Here is a 20405-nt window from a genome sequence, read left to right as displayed (position 1 = left end):
TCGCATACTAACGTAACACAACACGAATAGTTTTCCACGTTCATCTCTTCTTCCTTTCATCGCTCGCTTTTAACAATTTTTTAGATAAGATAATAAAATAATGACTAGGAGCATAAGTGTTTGAGATCAGAAAAAACAGCGTCAAAAACTCAATTCCAATTGCATTTAAGAGAATGTTGGAGATGGCGGAAACCACATAAGTGGCTTAAAACAAAACTGTTTTCTGCATTAAAATCGTGATCATGTATGGTCAAGCCATGAATTACTGGTCGTATATTGCAACAAATAGACACGGGAAAATCGTCTGCCAAGGTGAATGATCAAATAGATCGTGTAACCTAGAATAACCAGGAAAATAAGCGTGGCCATCTCATTGAACTGTAGATGGTAAGTTAGAGCTGGGAATAAATCTTAAAGACCATCCTTGTTAAAATTACTTGCACAATACTAAATCACCACGAAACTTTCATCGAGGCTCGCGTCTTGAAATGTGATATTTATAAGGTGATAAAAGACCACCTACATCGTGACGCACTGGCACATTTCGCTATCGGCATGTAATTGACATTTTACAATAACGATATAACACCTCATTGGGAACACGTCGTCTAATTGCCTCTCAATGACGTACCTACTCAATGCGAACGCTCAAGTTTCATTGCCGAACTGCATGATAAGAAAATCGCGATTAACTTTTCAAGTCAAAGCATCTAACGGTCGACGAGAGGTTGTGAGTTAAGATTAGCCGATACCTAACGATAACTTTCTAAATTCTTGAGAAGGTGCTTCGCGACACTGCGTCAAAGACGAGGTCTGTCCTTGGGTGAAAGAAGCTTATAGTGCGCTGCCATGAATAATTCATCATAGCAACGAACAATAAAAAAAACGAACTAAATTAGTGTAGATTCTTATTCATTATATTCCACTTGGCACGTTCCTTACATCGACGAAGAAACATAGTTTTCAAGGCTCCACGCAGTCGCCCCATTCATAAAGAGCATATTCTTCGTACATTCCATAACTTAACCACAATTGAACACCACTTCTGTCCCCTAAGAGTAATGAAATGATTAATTGTTCTGTCATCCGATACAATGACGATCGTCATTGTTTTTCTGTCTTATGACTTCTTAGCTAGAACTAGATGAGTAGAAAAAAATGAATAACTTGCTGATACACTAACCATCGTTAAAATGAAGGACGTAGCGATCGTTACCTTAACTACACAAGGGCTCAATGCTCTACTTCTAGCCTCAACGGTCACTAGCGTGCGGGTGGTGCACATTAACGGTGATGACATTGTCACCGGACGTGTGCCGCTACCTTTAATCTTATCAGGATGATCGGAGCTCCACGGCCAAACGCCGGCAACTATCTTGTGAAAAGTTCAAGGGTTTCTGCTAAAGCTATATTGCACATTATTGCACTGGGATGTCTTTTATTAAAACTTCGGTTAACACGGTAAAACTTGCTTTTTATTCCAGTAAAGAAAACTTAGAAGCAACACGTTGAATAAAATAGTACAGCAAGCACGGAAGACATAACGCTGCTGGACGAAACATTTATAGCACAGCCACAGTAACTAGCGCTAGGGCACAAGATCTCTAGTGGAGCAACGAAGCGAGGTGAGTTAAGGCTAGAACCTCACTGTAGGGCTGGCGGGACACGACTAACTACCTGACCCACAGCCGCTCAGACCTGACCTCGTCCTACGTGGTTCCCACTGCTACAGGTCTGACTCAAATGTTACAAGCGCAGCTTCGCAACAGGACAATCTAGCCAAAAATTTTAGCGTGCGGGTGGTGCACATTAACGGTGATGGCGTCGAGGGCGAGATGGGCGCGGGGCCAGGGTAGGGCGGGCGCGGGGTGCCAGCTGTTGGTGCTGGGGTCGTACATCTCAGTGCTGGCCAGCTGCTCCCCACCGCCGCCCACGCCTGCCACCACGTACAGCGCGCCGTGCAGTGACGCCATGCCTGTACACGTTAATGTTTAGCTCCAGGGGGGGGGGGGAGATGCATAGCAACGAAAAAACAATGCAGTAGGTACATATTTTTTTCACATTGTGTGGTTGAGTTTCAACCGCATCACATTATATCCACTAAAATTATATCAATTTAAAAATGGTAAATTCATTTTTAATGTAATTTTAGCTCATAGTTTAAACTTACATCAAATATTATTGAATAGAAAAAAATTAATACATATAGAAATTATTTCTAATAATTTATGAACTAGAAAATGAATTAAAAATCACAATTACTTTACTATAATAAAAGTTCAAATTATATAAAGTATTCTCATTATTCGACCCTATAAACACAAAGCCTATGATAGCAAAAGACTGTATGTGAAATTTTGCCCATTTATTTAAAAACTAGTCAACAAAAAAATTCAAGGAAGATAAGCAGATATTTTCAGCTCTTCCCTCTAAGCGGCAGGTGGTGCGATGCTGCAGAATTTTACGTGTTAGAATTAATTAATCATTTCAGCGGCTTCAATTAATAGCGCCTCAAAACAAAACTCGGGGAATATTGAGGCAGCGTTAAGCATTCCGTCTACTGAGGTGGCTTTTTAAAGGAGGAAATTTCATTCATTCCGCGTGTCTAGCACATCCATTTGAAGAGTCTTGTTACTAAATATTTCCAGTTAAATATTCAGTGCGTCTCAGTTGAAGTAAATAAATTAAACTTCCACTCAAAAAATTATCGGAGCTGGATGATGAATATCAGAGCAGGCAGGAAATGCTCTCCCACAAAGGTTCTTCGCGTAGCAGCCCAGCCTAGGCGGTTTATACTAACTTTATTTATATTAAATATAAACTATTTATATTAACATGCACTGAAATATTCAAAGAAAAGATCTTCCTTCCATTCAGTGTTCGATGAACTCGGTCAACGATCTACATCTGATTCTTAAGTGAAGCCTATCTTGATCTCCGATGCAACTAAGATAATAGGGACTTACTGTTTGTTGTTTTGATTTAAACTACCATAAATTCCGTATGAGGTACGTAAATCATGAAATAATTTAACTGCATATAATGAAAAAACAGATAAAGATGAAAACAGTAATATTTAACTCCTTTACTAATGTGAGAAAATGTATAATAGCGACTTCTAGATTATTTTTTGGAAATGAAAAAAGGGCTAAAATATCAGATGCTGAATGAAACTCAGTGAGTGCACTTATTAGACTTCATTTCTCTAGCAGTTGTAGAAGAATTTCAAATCAACAATTGACAATTTCTAAGGAAAACTGTTTTCACATCTAGATGGAATGAAACGTAACCGGTTTGCTCATAATTATAACCGGGTCGGGATAAATTTTCTAGACCACCTTAACTGAGACGGTAATCGGCGCGTGTGAAGTCATTTCTAGAATCTTCACAAAGTTTATATACCTATGCATCAATATATCTTTTATATTTACCATTGGTGGCATCTTGATGTGTTTTGCACACACTCGCCAAAGAATTGGCTACAGAGCGTTGCTTGCTTCGCTCACCGTGGTGCTGACGTGCCGTGGTCATGGGGGCGATCTCCTCCCACGTGTCCGTCTTGGGGTCGTAGCGCTCAGCCTTGTTCGTCACCGACAAGAAACCGTGACAGCCGCCTGCACAGCACACGTTGTTATTACACGTCAACCTACGACATGGCTGCCGACAGCCGCCTGCACAGCACACGTTGTTATTACACGTCAATCTATGACATGGCTGCCGACAGCCGCCTGCACAGCACACGTTGTTATTACACGTCAATCTACGACATGGCTGCCGACAGCCGCCTGCACAGCACACGTTGTTATCACACGTCAACCTATTTATCACACGTCAACATTGCTGCCGATTTATAGCTACCAATTTTGACGTCCGCCTTCGTGATAACAAAATCGTATATTTTGTATTGTACATCATGTGACCTAGGTTACGACTTTCAATTAATTATATAACCTTAATAATTGCAGAGTTTTTATTTGCCCAGCTTATGAAGACAAATTGAGGTGTGTGTGTTTGGCGCTGCGAATTATCGTTCTCGATTCAATATCCTTCACTTGAATTGTGAAAGAACTAAGTAGTCAGCAAATACTTAGGCTGCCCTCTAACATATACGTTCATTCAATAGAATACGCCGCTTCTGTTTTGTAAGTCATTAAGTAAATATAATGGTTTTATTGAGTTGACAGCAGGATGGCAATATTTTGGAATACTATCACTCAGTCTCGTTCAATAAAGAAAAATTTTCTTTCAATTATTCATACTCGACATAAACAAGAATTCAGTCACATGTAACAAGGTTACTCGTCGGAATTCGTCCATCTCGAGAGACGATAGAGTAGCTATAGTTCCTGCCTGTATCATCGAGAATGGCTGTAAAGACCGATCCTGAAGTGACAATCCAATCCACAGCCTCACAAGTGGAAGGCTGATGGCTGTCGCAGTTGCGTCGACCGTCGTTTCCGTCTGCACTTCCTCTGAGAGTCGCCAACGCGGCGCTCGACCACAGCACAGGACACATCCTGCTCGTCAGAGATTCTCCAGCCTTTTTCGGTCAGCTGCTCGGGTCTCCGACAAGGATGGGTCGATGCGGAGTTCCTCATGCAGATGTCCCGTCCCTGAAGCGTAATTTTGGGCGTCCCGTTTTCCGTAGGACATCCATGAGCTCGCCATAGTGGAGGTCCTTGGGGATGCGGCTCGCTACCATCCTTCTGACATGCCCCCGCCACCTGAGACGTCTCTCACTGAGAACTGAGAGCAGACTGATCATATTTCTGATCATATTTGATAGTTCTTTTACCACAGAATTGGAGACTCTGTCCTACCACCCGATCTGCAGTATGCGCCGAGGACACCTCTTGTGGAAGCCGTCGAGTTTCTTTTCATGCTCCGCGTAAGTGGTCCATGTCCCGCAACCATACAGGAGAGTGCCGATGACGCAAGCCTTGTAAAACGCACAGCTTAGTCTTCACCGTGAGGCTCGAGTTGTTCCAAACACGCTGGGTTTACTTGTCACGGCTGTGACGGACTTGGTGTTCCTGCCGTTAATCTCAGATTCGATGTACAGTGAACTGGAGATACCGGCAGTGGACCCGAGATAGCAAAGTTCTCAAAGACCTCCTGGGTGTAACCATCAAGAACCATGCTTGGGAAGCTCTAGTCTAGTGCCCTGGGCTAGTACCTAAATCTTTCCCAGGTTGACGGTCAGGCCAAATTCCCTGCAAGCATAAGTAAAGCGGGTGATAAGCTGCTGGAGTTCTTCCTCGGCATGTGATGGCTACATCGTCGGCGAAGTTAAAGCCGAGGAAACAAGGCGAAGTTTAATAACAAGGTTACGGTACTACCGGTGACGTAAAGCTTTCCATCCAAGACAGCGGCGGCAGCGGCACATCGCGCCACCAGCATCCGCGCACAGCAGCTCCACGAGTCCTGGTGAGGATTGTACACCTGCAAGCAAAATAAAACCCATTATCATTGTGAGATAAAAAAGCTCTGGCGAAGGAAAACAAATGCCATCTCAAATTGAAAACATAATACGAAATAGTATTGCAAACAGTTCTGATATAAAAACTTTTAACTTTGAGCTATTCAGGATAACAACTAGGAAGCATCAGTAGGTAGTAATTATGACAGGCACAAAATCAGTAACAATCATGACTTGCACCAGGCAAGTTATTAAAGAGTTTATTTCTTTCAAGTATCTACAAGAATGCGAAAAAAATGATGGGTATTATTGTCGTCGAATGGATTATTCGCCTAATTATTATGCTATCGGAATTTCTGTCTTCCCATCGACAGATCATTCAAATCTATCACTTTAACATATAACCACAGGAAAAAGTCCATTCAACTATTTACTATGACTGTACATTATGTAATGTAATCGGTACCAGATAATTAAAACAAATGACTTAGTCTCCATAGTCCCCATATAGAAAATTTCAATAAGTGACAACCACACACTACATTATTGTGGTCCCAAGTCTCCAAAGTAAATAGTTTAGCAAAATATCACGACGATATTTTGCTATCAGCAAAATATCAGCGTTCATGTGGCCGCAAATCCCCATACCTAAGAGCGCAGCGGCGGCAGGGTGCAGCACGGCAACAGGGATGGGTGACGCTGAGCTCCACACGTTGGTCGCGACGTCGTAGAACTCGTTGGTGTTGACAACCGCCCGCCCGTGCAGGTCCAGCGGGTCTCTGTCCACGCCACCTTGCCCGCCAACGCAGTAGATGTTGCCGTTCAGACACACCGTCACTGCTCATCAAGTAGACGAACAATAAGCATTTCAGGAATTATGTCATACGGGCATGCAGTAACTGCAGGATATTTGATACTTAGTATGCCAGTATATCTGATTAATGTATGGCTGTGCGGGCACGTTTGTAATAGCTTAACATCGCAATAATACGGCTGCAATTCATTCTGAGGCCATGCGCTACAATGGCATCTATGTTACCATGAGACATCGCAAAACGGGATAAAGTTAAATACAATATAACTATTTGTAAGTTGATAAATTTTTTCACATCTGTCGCTCGTTCTCACTAGTTGTCGTCTTCCTGACAGAGACCTGGCACGACGCTGACTCGGTTTGCATCGTGCGTCATCGCGATGAAGGACTCCAGGTAGTAGGGCGCGTGCGGCCCAACCTACAACCCGAAACCCTGGCGACGAATTACGGTGGAGTAGCTACCGTCGCCAGTGGGGGCGTGCACTTTGCCGTTCTTGACGTCGGCCCTCGACCCACCACTTTTGAGCTGCTGTGTGCAAGGGTCACCTGTGCATCGCTCAAGGGCGTTGCAGTCGCCATCTATCGTCCTGGATCGGTTGCTGTGGCTGTCTCTTATACACATCTAGATGTGTATAAGAGACAGGGGCAAAGCCAAGTGGTCGCAGGCTGTTGCGCGCAAGTTCCAATTCGAGCGGTGGCCAGGGTATGAAGTGATGCTTCTACGCAACGTTCAGTGGTGGACGGTCATTCGACCGTAGGCTATTCGACCTCGTGTCTGGGGGGTGTAGAGCTCAAAATATTCAAATCAGAAGGATGTCAAGGATCGGTTACGGATAGAAGGTTCCATTCACGGCTGATTGGTGGATGTCCGGAGAGATCCAAGGCGTTCGATTCAGGGATTATTGGTGTACAAAATTTGTGGTGCACGGCTGCGCTCCCGCCCTTATTATCGGCGATTTGAACGTTCGACTGGATCGCGTCGAAGACCCATCTGCTCGTCAGCTGAACGACCTTCTGGCCACCTTCGGCATGGTTTGTCACGTGACCTTGCCGACGCACGACATCGGCTGAGCGGACTGCTGGACGCCGTCATCACGCGAGCTGGCCTTCAAAGTCTGCCAGTCGACATCATAGCAATCGCAATATCTGACCATCGACTACTTCAGAGGACGGTGCCATGTGTGCGCCCGGTGCCAGCATGCAAAACTGTTACCTGTCGTCCGTGGCGCGGTCTCGACGGCGATGTCTTACGCGAAAAACTGCAGCCGTACCAACTATGTCGGCCTGACTCATGGTTGGCACTATCAGTTAACGACCTCGTGCAACTCTACGACACTAAGCTGATCTGTACACTCGATGACCTCATTGCTGCATGCACAGTTCGAGTACCCCAACGAGTCTCCAACTCATGTTTCGACGATGAATGCTGGGTCTCGAAGCGGGCTGTCTTCGAAATTCGGCCTCGAAGCGGGCTGTCTAACGGGCGAACAGCCGCGGCAATCCTGCTGCTGCTGCCGCTACTGTGGCCTCCACCTGGCAAGATGCTCGGTGCAATTATGTCGACCTTCTTCAATCTAAAAGAGAGACATTTTGGCGCCAGAGAGTCGACGCCCAACGCAGCGATCCTAGAGCGTTGTGGCATTCGCTGGATAAACTCATGGGAAGAAGCCATACAGAAGCTTCGGGTGACGTAAGCGTGGAGGAATTTCACGGGCTTTTTAAACAAACAACAAACTCTTTAAAAAAAACAAAATTTTTGTAGTGCGAGCGTCGTCAGTTGATGCTCCGCCGGCAACATTTGTATCCTGCTTGTTCGATTGCGTGCTCCAAGAATTCACTCGCGCCACAGCTGACGATGTTATCGCTGCAGTGCGCGCGCTGCCTAAAGGCCCGTTTACACTAGTGGCAACGACATGCGCTTTGAGTCGTTTGCTGCAGTGCCTCACCGCGCACAACCGTTCACACTACTTTTGTACTCAGTAGTTTGAGACCACGCGCTTTGAACACCAGTTGCCACCTAGACGTCAATGAGGATGGATGTAACCGAATTTGAGCTGTGGGCCATTGTTCTCGGGTGTGCTGCGGTCCGTCATTCTTCGCACTATGCCAGTTGTAAACGAGAATTTAGCATAGGCATCATAATTAGAGAACTAGCACATTCAAAAAGATAGTTTATAAAAAATATAACCGTAGTCTATTCTTAAATAAAAAGTTCCAATATTCGTACCGATATTATATCATCCTTTGAAATCGCTAAACGGTAATGCATAAATTGTCAGGAGTTGCTACAATCACATAAACTTCCATCGTCAGTTCGTAGAATCTAGAATCACAAATCAGAAGTCACAAATTAATACATTGAAACCATAGAACGAATTGAATTTCGTTAATTAATTAATTTAGATTTTTAATTTGATTTAAATTTTTAATTTAATTTAAATTCTTAGCTAATTTGCGATTTAAGCATACAAGTGACATCAATTCTTTAATAGCTATCTACTAAGTGCCGCGCTTGTGTTGCATGAGGCATGGCCCCTGTCAATCGCTAGCTCGTCAATCGGTCAAGAAGCGCATGCAGAGGCTGCAAAGCGCCTCTGCATGCGCTTTGAGGCACTTGATTCTCGTGTGTTGCCCCTAGTGTGAACGGGCCTTAACAGGCTGAAGCAGTGTGCCAGCGATCAGCTGCCGACGTCGTTACTTAAGAGGAATGTTGTAACCCTAGCACCTTTTCTGGTCGAACTTTTCAACCGCTGCCTTACTAAACATGTTGTTCCGATGAAATTCAAATCAGCTTACATTACGTCTCGATTGAAAAAAAAAGACCATGACGCTTCTGATCCCTAATCACATCGACTGATCTCCAGCCCGATTTTGACGAAATTCCTAGAACACGTTGTGGCCCAACCGCTGAACAAGCATCTTCAGCAGTCCCGTCTCATGCCTCGTCTCCAGTCTGCACACCGTCATCTCCACTCGAAGGAAGCCGCTGTGCTGAGGGTGCTTTCAGACATTCTGCTAGCAGTGGACAGCAGCAACAATGGGGCACTGGCTTTACTATCTGTCGACCGCGTTTGGCATGGTCGACCACGCCACTTTATAACGTCGACTTGTATCATTTGGCCTGTGCGGCACAGTGCTGTGGGGGTTCGAGTCGCATCCCACAATAGATTCCAATGCGTTCCCCACGAAACTATTCCCACAATAGATTCCAATGCGTTCCTCACGGGAAACAATTTTTCTACGCCATCGTTGGCAACTTGCGGCTCACTTCAGGGATCAGTTCTCGGCCCGATCTTCTCCCTATTATATATTATCGACGTATATTTTACAAAATTGATTCACATATTTTGAATCCGCACATATTCACCGAAGACACCCAAATTTATGGCTACTTTGCACCGGCTGGCGCTGCAGCGTTGCAGGACCGGACGTCTGTCTGTATGGACGCTGTCTCAGACTGGATGCGCGCCAACCGACTCCAGCTCAATGCATCAAAAACAACTTTATTTGGTTTGCGACTGCTCGGCGCCAGCATCAGCTCCGGACCAACCCTGCTTACGTGTGCAACAAGTTCGTCATCCTTGCATCTTCGGTTCGCAATCTGGGCATTCTGCTGGACTTGGAACTTTCTATGGACAATCACATTGCTTAAGTCACCACCGCTTGTTTTGGCTCTCTACTACATTCATAGAGCCTATGAATCAAGTGGTTATTAATTTTTACCCTTTTTGCTCCTTTCTCGTGTCTATTTCTCGCTTGCTATTAAAGTTATGTGCAACGTGCCCTCGTAGTTTGTTTGAACCAGACGCCACGATAAATGCTTCGTAGAATAATGTTAATTATTATTATGAGAACAGGCATCTGTCATTTGGCTGGAACGGTAATGTATGAATGGTTTTTATAACAGATTACGACTATAACATAGAATTGGGACTTACCATGAGATGAAATTTGAGATTTAGCTGAACGTTATTAAACTCTATCAACCCTTGTTGGATGCGGCAAAAAATACAATCAATCTTTACAATTTCAACCATCTAGATCCGTTATTGCCAAGCACACGACTCTAAAAGAAATTTTCATGCAACTCAGGGATGGTTCATATCACACGACGCGGAGGCGTACAATGAGTTATTATTAACCTGATAACGACTGCAAATAATACATGCATATTTTGAAAATCACGACACAGTTTTCATAGCCTGTCACCGCATCCAACGTCAACAAAACCAGAACTACAGAATTGCAAGCACAAGGACCCAAATAATGAAGTAAATATTGACCAGGCTTGTAGCGGGGCGTCTTGACGGGCTGCAGCAGCATCCAGTGCTCGAGCATTGAATCAAACTTGTAGAAGACGAAGTTGGTCGGACCTCGCCAGCGCCGCGACACGCCGCTGCCCGACACGAACAGCGTCCGCCCACCGCCCATAACGCACGCGCTCATACCGCTGCACAACGGCGCCATTGTTAGGGTATAGTTTGATCAGAGTTATGACGTGGGAATATTTTACACTTCGGTTTAGTATCAATTAAAAAATTGAATTTTGTTCGGCTCTTTATCATCAATCACCACCGTGAAGAAATACGCAGTAGTTTATAGTACGGCTCCGACGCTCATCTTGGAAACTGGATATCAACCATAATAAGTACTATTTAAATGTTTTAAAAGAAGACATGTTAAGGATCTAAAATGTAGGGTACTTGCAATTGTGAGAAAAATCAGTAATTTAACCGTTTTTCCCCAATGTAAATTCTGAATGAAACTCCTGGAGTGTCACTGTCGCACTGAATAGTGAAGAAGCGGATACGTTTGTGTTTTGGAAATCGCTGCTAAGTTGGAATTTAGTTTTGTTTTAGTCAACAAAATCAAAAGAATCGTCCACCATATAGTACCTATACCAACTGTTACCGTAAACTGAGGTACAAAGCAAGTTTCCTCGATGAGTTCAAAGAACAAATACGAAAGTATTGGTTGTTGCTAAGACGAGGTGAGGAATGTGACAATATTGGTAACGAGTGAAGCGTGTACTGACTGCAAGGGCTCCGGGACGACAGTGAGGATGACCCAGTCCAAGGTGCTCGGGTCGAAGAAATGCACGTCCTGGTACACGCCTGAGGGGTCCTCCCCACACACCGCAACCAGGCCCTAGCGAACCAGGGGCAATGCAGTGCTTATGTATAATATTAAACACAAATGAGCTTATGCGACAAAGAATCAATTTTAAAGTCAATATAACATTGACATATTTTGATCTACTTGAAGAAACTAAGACAAGATATAGATAGCAAAGATATTGGAATACAACACGATGAGAGGTTTTTTAGCTGCGGTGGTGCAGTGGTGAGAGTCTCTGTCTCTCGCACCCAGCTATTGGATTGGAGTCCCACTGAGGAAAAGTTCTTCCGGGAAGCTCAGCTTAAAAACTGACACATCAATACATCCATTCCGTAGTTGCCACTACCAAGATGGGCAACTACACACACATGAGCGGTATTGTAGGTGAACTGATACCATGGCCGTGGTCCTGGTGGGTCGGGGTCTGGGCTGCGTGAACTTGCTGTGGTGTTGGTGGCGACGGTCGGGCAGGAGGTGGTAGAGTCGCGCCTCCTCCACCAGCACGCGGCACTCCGCCGACGAGCGGACGGCAGGCTCAGCCTCCACCACGTCCACCAGGAAATAGGGGGACACTTGGCACAGGCGCACCCACTGCAGCACCTGCGCACATACTTTACTTAGTCAAAAACAGAGAACCTTTAGAAATGAAGTTCATGTCCCTACAGTACATTATTGAAAAAACTATAATTATGCTTAATACGTTTCATTCAAAATACAAACATGCATGCGAAGTATCCAGCAGCCAAATCCTAGCGTCACGAACAACTGAGTAGAGTATCGGTGCACAATGTTTATTTACATACAAAGTATTATTGATAACATAAAATGTTGAATTTACACGTCAAATTTTAATGACATAGAATGTTCAGAAACAGAGGGAAACATTCACTAACGTCAGGGATTGGTGGGTCAGTACCTTGTGTAGGTGAGGGGCGCGCCTGGCGTGGTCGTGGTGCATCCAGCGCATGACGGCAGCGAAGACGTCCTCCTCCCTGTTGACGGTGAGCTCAGCGCTGCTCAGCACAGACACGAGGCTCGCCACACTCTGGTCCAGCAGCTCGTCGCTCTCACGCAGCACGCGGTCAAACTCGCTGCCATAGTGAGAGATTATTAGACTCGCTGGCATTGTGAGAGCTTATTGAACTATCTGCCATAGTGCGAGCTCATCAAACTCGTTACCATAACGAGAGCTTATTAAAGTCGCTGCCATAGTGAGAGTTCTTTAAACTCGCTGCCATAATGAGAGCTTATTAAACTCGCTGCCATAGTGAGAGCTCATCAAACTCGCTGCCATAATGAGAGCTTATTAAACTCGCTGCCATAGCGAGAGCTTATTAAACTCGCTGCCATGAGAGCTCTTTAAATTTGCTGGCATAGTGAGAGCTCTTTAAACTCGCTGCCATGAGAGCTCTCTAAATTTGCTGGCATAGTGAGAGCTCTTTAAACTCGCTGCCATAGTAAGTGCTCATTGAACTGGCTGCAGAAGTGAGTGCTCTTACAATATTGAGAATATTCTTCAAACTCACTGGAATATCAATAACAATATCAAAAACTTCGCCTCACAGTAGGAAAAGCTCTTTTAAATTGCTACAGTACTGAGGATGTACAACAAACTTGCTGCGATATTTAGTAAATTCAATAAACCCACAAAAAATATCGAGGAAGCTCGTTGAACTCACGGCAGTGAGAAATATTTTAAAAAATACTTTGTGCCTGCAAGACAAGAGCGGAATAATGAATAAAATCATGTTATGCAACAGAATGCAAGCCATAACAATATGATTATTTAGAACTCGATGCTTGAGGGTAGAACTAGTTACTAGAGGACTGCGGGTAATATTGGTTGCGATCAACATATGCCGCCGCAAACTGTAAAGTACGTGAGTTTGGGACCATTACAATACCTAATACGTCGCTATATTGCGCTTCACCTACCACGCCCCTACTTCGTCGCATGCTTTCAAGAAATGTCAAATGAGAAAAATCATTTGAGGATCTTCACTGGTTTGAAGTTTATATAAATTTTCGAAAAATTACAATATAGGTAAATAGTTGAAAAGTAAAGAAAGAATGTCTATGCATGCAATAGGTTTTGAATCAAGTACGGTATTATGCAAACGTAACATAATTGATACGCAAAAGTAGTAACACGGCTGGTAACACAATTAGGAAAAGAATACTTTAATAGCAACATTAATTCCATACATGGTGAAAATGTATCAATGAATTGAACCAACATAATTAAGTTGCTTCAATTGAGATTCTCGTTGGTTTATATTTATTTTTACAGACGAATAATCTAACAGCCATTTTGAGAATTGACTAAGAAATAATATCAAAAATGAAGCTGCAGAGTCAGTTTACAGTATAACTTAAATTATAGAATAACCTAGTGTGGAATCAAGTCATACCTGTTGACGAAGGTGTGAGCGGCCGCCCTGAGGTCCTCGCACTGGAGGGTGTCGGCGAGCTGCAGGATGCCGAGGGCGTTGGACGGCTCCAGCTGATGCTCCAGGAANTCGGTAAATACTTCAATTCCCATTCCATCATTAGATGAATAAATATTTTGCTGCTAGAAAGGTAAAGCCTGCCTCCTATCGCAAAGGGGGTTTTATTAGTGATAGTTTCTGATTCCGTCGTACAATATTATTGATTCAATTTTTTTTACATTTATCATTCAATTTTAGTATAGATTTGCAATGTACAAGGACCAATTTCGAGACAAATGCTCGATCTGCCCTCGATATAAACTAGAGTTAGTCGTTTTTATGTACTCTAGTTTAGCTAAGTCGTGTTCACAACTTAGTACAGAGTAGTCACACATTCGAGAGTTCGATGGCATCCATTGCGACAAGTTTGTAAAATGGAATTTTAGTGATGATTTCACTCGGAAATTGAAGTTATTTCTCTTTAAACTTTAAATTAGCCTTATGTTACACGAGATGAAGTTTATTAGCAAGAAGTTGGTAGGTTCAGACCTGTACATTGGACGTGTTGATGGTGATGGAGGCGGTGTAGGCNAACAGTCCCAGTACTACTCACCCTGAAGTAGGGGCTGAAGGTTGTCACAGCACGTCATAGTGACTGTATAACAGTCCCAGTACTACTCACCCTGAAGTAGGGGCTGAAGGCGGCGAGCACCACTCGGTGGCAGGGGAAGGTGCAGTCCTCAACACAGAGGGAGACATCGCACAGCTCGCCGCTCTTACGTAGCTCGTTCATGCCGCGGTGCAGCTGTGCGACAGACGAGCTCTTTACACTTCCGCCAACACTAATGTTACTAACGAGCATTGGTAAAAGACGAGTATTTCAAATAGATTTTTAAGCGGTATATAAGCCAGGTTAAAAGTTTATGAGAATAGATGGAAAATCCACAAGAGCTTGAGTATAAGCAAGATCGTTTATATATATAGTTTATAGCGCAAGTATAGGATTTATTTCAGTAAAATAATCAAGTGGAGAAAGAGCTTAGCTTCGCCAGCGGCTGACCGCGAGATGCAGAGTGTTGTCGATGACGGTAACCTCTTGTATGGTGCTTGTGCCGTCCCTCCGCAGCGCGCCGGCCTCCACCTCTGCTACCGTGAACTGACTCATTGTCTAATGAGAGCGTCGTAAGAATATAGGTAAATCAGCGATGATGGCGCACGGTGTATTGAGAGCGCCGTATGAAGCGAGGTCAGCGATGATGGCGCATGGTTTAAGAAGAGCGTGGCGGGGAAAGTTGAAAGATCAGCAATGACCGCGCCGCTCTCGAGCTAGTCAGCGATGATCGCGTTGCTGGCTGGCAAGTCAGCGATCCTCCCGTCTTTCGTAATTTTGACCACATTTCGAGTCCCTTCTCACCAGTGCTCTGATAAATTTATGCATGCAGGGTAAACCACGATAAGTACGAGCATTGATAGAGTAAATATCGATTACTGGAACTCAGATTTAACCCTCTACCGCCTGGCATGAGTAATCGGAGCAATATTGTCGCAAGCCTACTTCCCAAAAAAGGATGCGTTCTAGCGAGCGCAAACTGACTCGCACTGATGCTTGCCGCCACGTACGGCAACTTTAAAATGTTCACTATTGCGCACAAACGTCAAGTTTCTAAACTCAATAGTTTACGTATATTTAGGTTGAAAGTTATGTTCCCGGAGATTGACATACGTCGGCAGAGGATTAAGGTTTCAACAAAATTGACAAGCTCGTGCCTTCCTTCTATTGCGGATAATGACAGCCGCCAGAAAATACTACAAACCGTCAATAATCTTCTCGTGGAGATGCGTTCGTTGATGGTAGAAACGAATAATTAAACGGTCCCTAAGCAAAAAAAAAAAAATGACCATATACCTGCACAAGTATGGACATTCGTCAAATTTGTACACGATAATCAATACTTAAATTTTCAATATTTCATCAATTTTCAAAGTTGACTATTGTGAAAAAAATGTTCAGCTGTGGAAGCAAGGGACGCAAGACCCTTTCAACCTGCACTGTACTGTTCTCGCATCTCACTATTTTCAATCAATTCTCCAACACTACGATACCTAATGTTTTCATTCAGTCAAACATTTTCCAAAATTGTCAATCCGCATTTAAAAGTTGAGCCTTCTAATTTCATCAATTTTCAAAGTTGACTATTGTGAAAAAAATGTTCAGCTGTGGAAGCAAGGGACGCAAGACCCTTTCAACCTGCACTGTACTGTTCTCTCAACTCACTATTTTCAATCAATTCTCCAACACTACGATACCTAATGTTTTCATTCAGTCAAACATTTTCCAAAATTGTCAATCCGCATTTAAAAGTTGAGCCTTCTAATCGTATCATCTTCAAAAAACACTGATCTCCATTCATTCAGGATGAGTCATGCGTTCAACATCAAAATTGTTTTATTCCAATAAGGGAGATAAAGAAGTAAAGATTCTGAATCGTAACTCTTACCCGAAAAGTCAGAGGGATTACATAACATAGGTAGCATTTTGATAGGTCACCCTACCAGCGAAGTATCCTCCCTATTTCATGGCATCTAAATAATAATATTGTCAGTGTGTGCACACTACACACTCATAAGCCATACAAGAGTGAACAAACTCATAAGCCATACAAGACTGCACACACTCATAAGCTATACAAGTTTGCACAAACTCATAAGCCATACAAGACTGTACACACTCATAAGCTATACAAGTTTGCTCACACTCATAAGCCATACGTCTGTAAAAGGCAAACACTCAACCGTCATAACATTTCTGAACACACGTAGCTATCATTCAAAACTGAAGTGCAGGTCGCCATAACAGTTAAAATTGCTGTACCATAAACTTACAAGAAGGTGCACGGAAAGTTAGTGTGCTACGCTCAACTTTTTAGGGTAGGTAGTATGTCTAGACAACTTTGATGGCATATTAATGATAATAATGAAGCAGATCATTCAAAATCATATAGCCCATAATAAACTTTTTTATTTAAAAAATAGAAGGATAAGAACAATGGGAAAAAGAAGATTTTACTACAAAATATTGTCATAAGACAATGACACACTAATTCCTTCTGGAGCTTATTACATTAAAATTCAATACCGGTAAGTCTTTTATATATTCAATCAGAGCCGTACTTTCCTAGTGGCAACTCATGAACATTTGACTAAATGGAGGGCACATATATTTCTTTGTAGCACTGAATAGCATGACACAATAATTGTACATCACATATAGTAAGTACCAGAGGATTCATGGATAAGGTAACAGCAAAGTATGTGCATTTTTCTTATAATTCATTCATTTCATATCACCGTATAAGTGGTCATGAAAAATCCAAATACCATACCTAAGTTTTTAAATCACATGCCATGTTACGGTATTTTTCCAAGTTGAACATGTGTCATAGCAAAAGATTCAAAAAGTGATGTGAAATCATATTCAAGCTCCAACAATGAGTACCTACCTATCTTATTCAATAAATGCTACAATATGATCAATTTCATGTGCCTCAAACTAGAAACACAATATGGAAGACATACATTTTAAATGAATGTAATTGTAATAATAATTAAACATTAGAAGATTACGTATTTCTAATAGTTCGTTTGCATAGATCCTATAATAATTAATAGGACTTCTAAGGACATCTAAAGTAATATGATGATCTAAACATCTCTAGATCAATATTCAACAAAGCATTTGTTGCAGGCATAGAAGGACAACTCTATTATATATAATAACATCAGTTTTTTGTATCAAAAATTGGGATTTGTAAGAACAAAACATGAGCAATATACTGAGGTTGTGATGCAACCAAATACGCACAATCCAAGGAACAGCAATGTTAAAAAATAATTAATTGCAATCATCTAGATTCTAGAAGCTACAGTAGGTCTGTGCTTTTTGGACAAACTGTTAGGCCATACCTACACATAAATTAGGGCTTTCAAAGCTTAATGCAACTGTTCATTAATCCTGATAATGATAACTGCCTTAACATCTTCAAAAAATAAGCACAAGCAAAACATGTAAGACTTTTGTGCACAAAAATATGCTGGCAGAAATTAGCATTAGACGGCAGAATTTTCTTATTGAAATGCACACAAATAATGACCAGAGAATGCAATATATTTCAATTTTCAGGGAATCAAAAATTCTTCAAATGATGTTAATAGATCAAAAGGCAAGTATATTTATAATATATTTAACAACTTTTCAAATGTATTAACATTCATTTACAAGTTATTGAATGTAACGTAGTCCAAATCAACATAATTTGGACTACATTGGAGTTATATGACTAACAACCACGACACTGAGACCATCTCACCTGCCACCTACAGTCTGGAGGACAGGGCAACCCCTTGAGATAAGCTCACAAGACCGTCGCTCACACTGTGCTGGAGGAACCAAACAGTCTCGTCATTATGCACTCAGCGCACTGCCACCAAATATTAACCGACCGATGATTGCTGGAACCATGATCTATGAGGATTGGACTCCAGCTTCTGTTTGCAAACTGCCGAATTTGTCTGAACTATGAGATAATTTGCAGTCATTTCAATTTAAAAATTTCCTTGTTGTATATTATTTATGTGTATTGTGTAGGTATTTGTCCATGTCAATCGAAATGTTATTGTTCAATGATTCTTGTAAGTTAAAAATGAATGTTGATACATTCGAAACGTCATTAAATATATTATTGGTACTTGCTGTGACCTGCCTTTTGATCTACTACCTATTAACATCATCTGAAGAATTTTTGATTCCCTGAAAATTGGAACATAATGCATTCTCGCTGGTCATTATTCATACGCGTTTCAATGAAAAAACTTGCTTGTGCATGAACCACTTCACAGCATTCCAGCAATAAAAACTTTCAAGGTCAGGGTGTACAGGAAGAAACAACAGTGAGTCGTGAGAAAAAAAGGGAATCATAGTTAAAAATTCTCTTAAGTAATCATAACTATTAAAATAAATTAATTATTACTTTGTATTAACTTATCGCAAAATCATGGCAAACCATATCATTTAAATACATTAGAAGTGAGATCAATGGAGTCAATTGAGCTAAGAACTGAATGTGTATATGTGTGAATAGATATCAAAAAGGTTAATTCTCTGGTGTAGCATAATTCTATTATAACAATGCCAGAACATAGAATAGCTGGTACAAAAACTGCCTTATCTATTTGTTAATCATTAATCCTGCAACAAATAACCTTTAATGAAGGGTAAACCAGTACCCACACGTTTCTGGTAATCTATATACTCCTGGCCAAAGAAGCTGATCAAAGTCATCTCTTCAAAAGTTATACGCTCCTTGAAGAAAAGCCATGAAGTGACTGCATACAAAACAGCACAAACAGGGTTGATGAGCAGGATTTGTGTTCCAACACTCCACCAAAACCAACCAACATAGCTGGGATGACGAAACCAGCCATACACACCATGGGTAACAAGCTTGTGTCCAGACTGTCTCCGCACTTGCACAAGATGGTTAAAATTCTTCTGCGCAGTTATCATGGAAAGTTTACGAGTGATCTCACCCAATATGCATATGGTTGCCCCAGCTGCTGCCACATACCACAAACTTTTAATGGGAGGAAACAACCAAAGTTCAAGGAAATACTCCGCCCAACTGGCAGAACCTGCTAACCAGTAAGCCCAACTGTGGTTTAAAAGATAAGAGTCCAATGATAGAGTTGTAGGGTTGGTGGCAGCTGTGATGAAATATTCAGAGAAGTGAAAAAAAGCAAGTACCATAACATACCCACCAAATATACGCAGTCCATGAAGATCCAATGCAACTATAACCAGGCCTGAGCCAAAGGCTACTCCAGTCAAATTTCCACACACAGCAACCTGCAATTAATGAAGAATTAAAAGCAATCTAATATGTACGGTATATAAAATATCTGATAAAAAGTTCCACAACAATTTGTTCAGAAACAAGAAGGAGTCATAAAATATAACTGAAAATGTGACCAATCAAAATGTATAACATGGCTTCTTTTTTTTCAAAAGGTTCACTTCATTTGTTGAGAAGTACCTAAGTGAAATTTCAAGGCACAATGAATGGTAGATGCATAAATAAGCTGAGCAGCATATCACATGAACAGTGAGTCAATAAATTTCACCAACTTACCATCCATTCATCATCCCAATAGAGCAGTCTGATGATAATATTTGATAATATAAAGTATGCTAGGATATATATCCATGAATTTGAAAGAATCCAGAGAAACCACTGAGGTGCAGCAGTTAGCCAAAGATGCAGTGCTGAAAGCAATAAATAACTTGATACAAATGAGCCTAAAATAAAGCTCTGCAAGCTTACTTGACCATTGCGTATCAATGACATTATTACAATACCTGAGGAAGATATTTTTTAGTTATTTTTACATTGTAAATTCAAATCTTACAGTTTCAAAGTAATGTGTTTTAGTTCAAACAGAAATCTCAGAATATATTGGTAATTATTTTATTCCATTGTTGCCATTTGTGGAGCTGTGACATTCCCACCAGCAGAATTACTGTCAAATGGGGTAATAAGGGACAGACAGGGTAATAAGGGACAGGCGGGGT

General features: G+C 41.9%; 2 protein-coding genes across 2 annotated transcripts; both read right to left on the bottom strand.

The window, feature by feature from the left end:
* Window positions 1-1775: 1775 nt before the first annotated feature.
* LOC108667751 (kelch-like protein diablo) lies at window positions 1776-15681 on the bottom strand. Its single transcript, XM_047885754.1, has 11 exons — window positions 14841-15681; window positions 14463-14585; window positions 13763-13923; window positions 12268-12442; window positions 11748-11951; window positions 11269-11381; window positions 10517-10683; window positions 6024-6256; window positions 5340-5442; window positions 3507-3614; window positions 1776-1975 (listed from the first exon to the last, which is right to left on the bottom strand). Exons 1-11 carry the CDS (start codon window positions 14943-14945, stop codon window positions 1776-1778), a joined length of 1692 nt encoding a protein of 563 aa, XP_047741710.1. The 5' UTR covers window positions 14946-15681.
* A 2772-nt stretch (window positions 15682-18453) lies between these two features.
* Window positions 18454-20187, bottom strand: LOC108667756 (protein-S-isoprenylcysteine O-methyltransferase). Its single transcript, XM_018154821.2, has 2 exons — window positions 19966-20187; window positions 18454-19682 (listed from the first exon to the last, which is right to left on the bottom strand). Exons 1-2 carry the CDS (start codon window positions 20179-20181, stop codon window positions 19020-19022), a joined length of 879 nt encoding a protein of 292 aa, XP_018010310.1. The 5' UTR covers window positions 20182-20187; the 3' UTR covers window positions 18454-19019.
* Between the last annotated feature and the right edge of the window lie 218 nt (window positions 20188-20405).

The sequence above is a fragment of the Hyalella azteca genome, unplaced genomic scaffold, assembly GCF_000764305.2.
Source record: "Hyalella azteca isolate HAZT.00-mixed unplaced genomic scaffold, Hazt_2.0.2 contig2994, whole genome shotgun sequence".
NCBI lineage: Eukaryota > Metazoa > Arthropoda > Malacostraca > Amphipoda > Hyalellidae > Hyalella > Hyalella azteca.
Note: the sequence above shows the minus strand (reverse complement) of the source record. Positions and strands in the feature narration are given on the sequence as shown.